Source organism: Ornithorhynchus anatinus, chromosome 5, assembly GCF_004115215.2.
Source record: "Ornithorhynchus anatinus isolate Pmale09 chromosome 5, mOrnAna1.pri.v4, whole genome shotgun sequence".
Taxonomy (NCBI): domain Eukaryota; kingdom Metazoa; phylum Chordata; class Mammalia; order Monotremata; family Ornithorhynchidae; genus Ornithorhynchus; species Ornithorhynchus anatinus.
The window spans coordinates 5,260,104-5,265,721 of record NC_041732.1 but is presented as its reverse complement, the minus strand read 5'-3'; the positions used below and the strand labels follow the sequence as shown (position 1 = coordinate 5,265,721).

The 5,618-nt window shown below is 59.0% G+C and overlaps 1 protein-coding gene across 1 annotated transcript; it reads right to left on the bottom strand.

Annotated features, from left to right (window-relative positions):
- Positions 1 to 469: 469 nt before the first annotated feature.
- KLK10 (kallikrein related peptidase 10) lies at positions 470 to 5,417 on the bottom strand. The gene is made up of 5 exons (XM_029066693.2): positions 5,357 to 5,417; positions 4,237 to 4,387; positions 2,771 to 3,048; positions 978 to 1,111; positions 470 to 750 (listed from the first exon to the last, which is right to left on the bottom strand). Exons 1-5 carry the CDS (start codon positions 5,415 to 5,417, stop codon positions 598 to 600), a joined length of 777 nt encoding a protein of 258 aa, XP_028922526.1. The 3' UTR covers positions 470 to 597.
- Positions 5,418 to 5,618: the final 201 nt, after the last annotated feature.

Sequence of the window (5,618 nt, the reverse complement as noted above, 5' to 3'; positions counted from 1 at the left end):
GGACACTCGGGTTTGAGACCTTGAACCAGGGAGCCTCTTCCCCCGTCACTGTCTAGGCCTCAGTTTCCCTGGCCGACTCCTCGGGAGAGATTAGGCAAAGCAATGTGGTGGGAGAGAAATGGGAGTGGGACGGAGCAGTCCGGGAAGGAAGGAGCATAGCCTAGTGGAAAGGGGACACACTTGGAAGTCAGAGGACCTGGGTTCATAATCCCCTCTCCACCACATTTCCGCTGTATAACCTCGGGCAGCTCACTTAACTTCTCTGTGGCTCAGTTACCTTAGCTGTAAAATAGGGATTAAGACGGTGAGTCCTACATAGGACGGGGACTGTGTCGACCCGATTATCTTGTATCTACCTCAGAGCTTCACTCTGTGGCCGGATCGCACACTCCAAGTGCTTGGTACAGTGCTCTGCACATAGTAAGCACTCAATAAATACTACTGAATGAATACGATGCCTGACACAGAGTAAGCGTTTAACAAATACCACAATTATTATTATTATTATTAAAAGGAGACAAGGGGAAGAACCAGTGAGAATCTTGAGGATTTTTCTGGAATCTTCGCCCTCTGGATGGAGGGCAGTCCGGGGGAGGTTCAGTTGTTCTTGATGATTTTGTTGATCCAGGAGGAATACCTGCAGATTTTGGTGTAGACGGCCGGGTGCGGACCTGCGCCACAAGGATAGTCACCCCAAGAGAGGATTCCCTGCAGGGTCCCATTACACACCAGCGGGCCTCCTGAGTCCCCCTGGAGAGACGAGCCAGGGAGAGAGAGACATCCATTAGTTTACCTGAAACCTCCGTACCCCCGAACCCATCGGGGCCATCTCCCCCCCTGACCGAGACCACCGGGCTTCCAGGTAGGTGCAAGGACTATTAACCAGACTCCCCTCCAGCTGGAGCCTGGAGTCCTGCCTTCCCGCCCCCTGCCCCCGACCTCGAGGAAGCGCCAGCCTTCTCCCCTGCCCCTCTGACCTGGCAGGGGTCACGGCCTCCGGCCTGCCCGGCGCACAGCATGTTTCGGGTCACGACCCCGGGGTAAGACTGGCTGCACTCCTCATGGGACAGGACCTTGACCGGCGCGCAGGAAAGGTTCTTGGCGTATTTCACTGTGGACGGTTATCATCATCATCGTTACTATCATTATTACTACTCTTGTTATTGTTTATATAATTGCTGTTATTATCGTCGGAGAGGGCAGCCCAGGTGACCTTCGGTGCAAACCCAGTAGCCCTAAACTCAGCCCCTTGCTCCCCTTAACCCTGCCCTCACCTTCAGGCCCCACCCCCACTTTACAGGTTGAGCCCCCTCTCCTCAGGCCCCACACCCATCCTCCAGGGTCCATCCCAACTCTCCAACACCCTCTCCCTGCCTTCCAGACTCTTCCAAGCCCCTGCTCTCCAAACCCCGCCCCCGCCGTCCAGGTCCCACACCTCTCTCCAGGCCCCGTGTTTACTGTGTGCAGAGCACTGTACTGAGGGCTTGGGAGAGTATGGTGTAACAGTAAGCAAACCATTCCCTTCCCATAAAATGATAATAATAATATTTGTTCATTTGCCTTGCCCTTCTCCAGGCCCCACCCCTCTCTCCAGGCCCAGCCCCGGGCCTTCCAGGCCCCATGCTTACTCTGTGCTGAGAACTGTACTGAGTGCTTGAGAGAGTTACAGTGCAACAGTAAACAGAACATTCCCTTCCAATAATAATAATAACAACAATTATTATTATTATTCTAACAGTAATAACAATATATAATAATTATTATTATGGTATTTGTTCATTTGCACCGTCAATTTAGCATGAAGCAGTGTGCTTAATGAAGCAGCGTGGCTCAGTGGAAAGAGCCCGGGCTTGGGAGACAGAGGTCATGGGTTCGAATCCCATCTCTGCCACCTGTGTGACTGTGGGCAAGTCACTTCACTTCTCTGTGCCTCAGTTCCCTCATCTGTAAAATGGGGATTAAGACGGTGAGCCTCACATGGGACAATCTGATGACCCTGTATCTCCCCCAGCGCTTAGAAGATCCTGTATCTCCCCCAGCGCTTAGAACAGAGCTCTGCACATAGTAAGTGCTTAACAAATACCAACATTATTATTAATTTGTTAATTTCCTCTCTCTAGGGCGCCCGGCCCCACCCCTCTCTTTAGGCCCCTCCCTCAGGCCCCGCCCCTCATCAAGCCTCGCCCATCTCCAGGCCCCGCCCCTGCCCACGAGGCCCCCACCCTCATACAGGCCCCGCCCACCTCCTGCCCATCCCTCTCCAGACCCTGCCCCTCTCCAGGCCACGCCCCCGTCCTCCAGGCCCCGCCCACCTCCTGTCCATCCCTCTCCAGACCCCGTCCATCTCTAGGCCACGCCCCCTCCAGACCACGCCCACACCCTCCAGGCCCCGCCCACCTCCTGTCCAATCCCTCTCCTGACCCCGCCCATATCCAGGTCACGCCCCTTTCCAGACCCACGCCCACACCCTCCAGGCCCCGCCCACCTCCGGTCCAATCCCTCTCCAGGCCACGCCCGTCTCTAGGCCACGCCCCTTTCCAGACCCCGCCCATTTCATCCAGGCCCCGCCCACCCCCTGTCCAAATCCCTCTCCGAGCCCCGCCCACCTCTAGGCCACGCCCCTTTCCTCCCGGACCCTCCCATCTCCTGTCCCACCCTATCTCCAGGCCCCATATACAGGCCACGCCCCCTCCAGGCCCCGCCCCCGCCCCAAGCCCCGCCCCTGAACGGCCCAGGCCCCGCCCCCTCCGTGCGCTGGCGCCGGCGCCACCTTGCGGCTGGACGGTGGTGGCCCAGCCGACGGTGGTGCAGAGGGTCCCGGGCGGCGGGCAGACGGCGGGCCAGGGCAGGGTCCGGACCCGGGCCCCCAACGTGGCGGGCCGCCGCAGCTTGATGAGCATCAGGTCGTTGTCGTGTTCGCGACGGGGCAGCGTGGGGCTGGCGTTGGGACGGTAGTTCGGGTGGGTGACGAAGCGGTCGGTCAGGCGCAGCTGCTCCCCGCCGTCCACCAGCAGCAGGTTGTAGTCGCCCAGGCGGACCCACAGCCAACTGCGGGGGTCGGGCAGGGGGAAGCGAGCTCATTCGGTGGCTCGGGATCCCCCTCCCTCACCTTCATCTCTCGTAATAATAATCGTGATGGTATTTGTTAAGCGCTTACTAGGGGCCGAGCACTGTTCTAAGCGCTGCGGTAGACCCAGGGTCATCGGACTGTCCCACGTGAGGCTCACAGTCTTAATGCATTCATGCAATCCATCGGTCCTATTTACCGAGCGCTTACTGTGTGCAGAGCACTGGACTGAGCGCTTGGGAGAATACAGTCTAACCCTAAACACACCCATTCCCTTCCCACAATAATAATACACGATATTTGTTAAGCGTTTACTTTGTGCCAGGCACTGTTAATAATAATAATAATAATAATAATGTTGGTATTTGTTAAGTGCTTACTCTGGGCCAAGCACTGTTCTAAGCGCTGGGATAGACACAGGGTCATCAGATTGTCCCCCGGGAGGCTCACAGTCTTAATCCCCATTTTACAGTTGGGGCAACTGAGGCACTGAGAAGTGAAGTGACTTGCCCAAAGTCACACAGATGACAAGTGGCGGAGCCGGGATTAGGACCCACGACCTCTGGCTCCTAAACCCGTGCTCTTTCCACTGAGCCATGCTGCTTCTGTTCTGAGCGCTGGGGTGCCGATGATGTGTATATCTATCTATTGTTCTATTTATCTTCTTGATGTTGACGCCAGACGACTCGTTTGGTTTGGTTTTGTTGTCTGTCGCCCCCCTTTAGACTGTGAGCCCGTTGTTGGGAAGGTGTTGTCTTTGTTGCCGAACTGTACATTCCAAGCGCTTAGTACAGTGCTCTGCACATTGTCAGCGCTCAATAAACTCGAGTGAAGGAACGAATGACAAGCAAATCGGTCCCCCATGGGGCTCAAAGTCTCAAACCCTATTTTCCAGATGAGGGGACTGAGGCCCAGAGAAGTGAAGTGACCGGCCCAAGGTCACCCAGCAGACAGGTGGCGGAGCCGGGATTAGAACCCGTGACCTGACTCCCAGCTCCGGGCTCTAGCCACTAGGCCATGCTGCTTCCCTACGAGCCCTCGGCGTCCCACAACCCAGACCGACCCTGCTGACCCCTTCCCCTGGGCCTGACCCCTCCCCTCCTGCTGACCCCTCCCCTGTCTGTCACCCCAGTGTCCCCCTCTCCCCTCCCCTTCCTGGCGGCCCTGACCTGTCGATGCAGGTGGCGGACGTGAGCACCCAGGAGCGATCCACCAGGACCCCAGCGCAGCGAAACTTCAGGTTCCGGAACAGAGAGACTTGCCACGGGTGCGAATCCCGCCCGCAGGGACTCACTTCCAGAGACTCCTCGATTTGGGGCCCTGAGGGGAGGCAGCGCCGTCACTGGGGGATAGGTGGGAGGCCGGGCCTAAACTCGGGGCCTGGAGGGAGTGGGGAGGGCGACCTGGTCGGGGGTAGGGGAATAGAGATATTAATAATAATAATTATGGTATTTGTTAAGCGCTTACTATGTGCCAGGCACTGAACTAAGCGCTGGGGTGGATGCAAGCTAATCAGGTTGCCCCTGTCCCACATGGAGCTCACAGTCCCGATCCCCATTTTGCAAAAGGAACTGAGGTCCAGAGAAGTGAAGTGACTTGCCGAGGTCACCCAACGGACGTGTGGCGGAGTCGGGATTAGAACCCATGATCTATGGACAGGAGAACCGGGGCCGGGGTTGGAAGATGGAGAGGGGGGCCGGACTGGAGGCAGGGGGATGGAGATGGAGAGGCAGGCCGGGCCGGGGGTAGGGGGATGCATAGGAAGGGGTAGAGGGATGCATCGGAAGGGCCGGAGGCAGGGGGGTGGAGAGGGAGAGGGAGGCCGGAGGCAGGGGGGTGGAGAGGGAGAGGGAGGCCGGAAGCAGGAGGATGGGGAGGGAGAGGGAGGCCGGAGGCAGGAGGATGGGGAGGGAGAGGGAGGCCGGAGGCAGGAGGATGGGGAGGGAGAGGGAGGCCGGAGGCAGGAGGATGGGGATGGAGAGGGAGGCCGGAGGCAGGGAGATGGGGGGAGGAAAGGAAGGCCAGAGGCAGAGGGATGGAGAGGGAGGCCAGAGGCAGGGGGATGGGGATGGAGAGGGAGGCCGGAGGCAGGGGGATGGAGATGGAGGAACGTGCAGGGGCCAGAAGCAGAGGGTTGGGGTTGGAGAGAAGGAGCGAGGCAAGAGGACGGGGTAGGAGAGGGAGAGGCCGGATCGGGGTCAGGGGCTGCCAGGGCAGCGGGGGACCTGTGGGGGACTCTCCCCGCCGCCCCCCGGGGCAGCCGACATCCGCCCCCGACCCCTCGCTCACTTGAGGCGCTCAGCTGGAGGGCGAGGAGCAGCAGGTGGAGGGCGAGCAGCGCGGCACCCATCTCTGCCAGCTGTCGGTGACGAAGTGAGCGGTCAGCTCCCGCGGTGCCCAACCTACACGTCCGGACCCGCCCCACCCGCGGGACTCCCCGGCTTGGGACACTGAGGCTTTTGTGTGGGTCCCCCGCACCCCTCGCCCCCGCCCCTTCTTCCCCCTCTCCCCCTGATGGGAACGGATAAGCCACTAATTAGCTAATGAGGAT

What these genes read in the sequence shown, in the direction of transcription:
- KLK10 (XM_029066693.2), bottom strand. Translation starts at nt 5,417, where the DNA reads ATGGGTGCCGCGCTGCTCGCCCTCCACCTGCTGCTCCTCGCCCTCCAG. An exon ending in TCCGCCACCTGCATCGACAG is followed by an intron (nt 3,049 to 4,236) that starts GTCAGGGCCGCC and finishes CGACCCCCGCAG; the next exon opens with TTGGCTGTGGGTCCGCCTGG. An exon ending in CACCACCGTCCAGCCGCAAG is followed by an intron (nt 1,112 to 2,770) that starts GTGGCGCCGGCG and finishes AACCGTCCACAG; the next exon opens with TGAAATACGCCAAGAACCTT.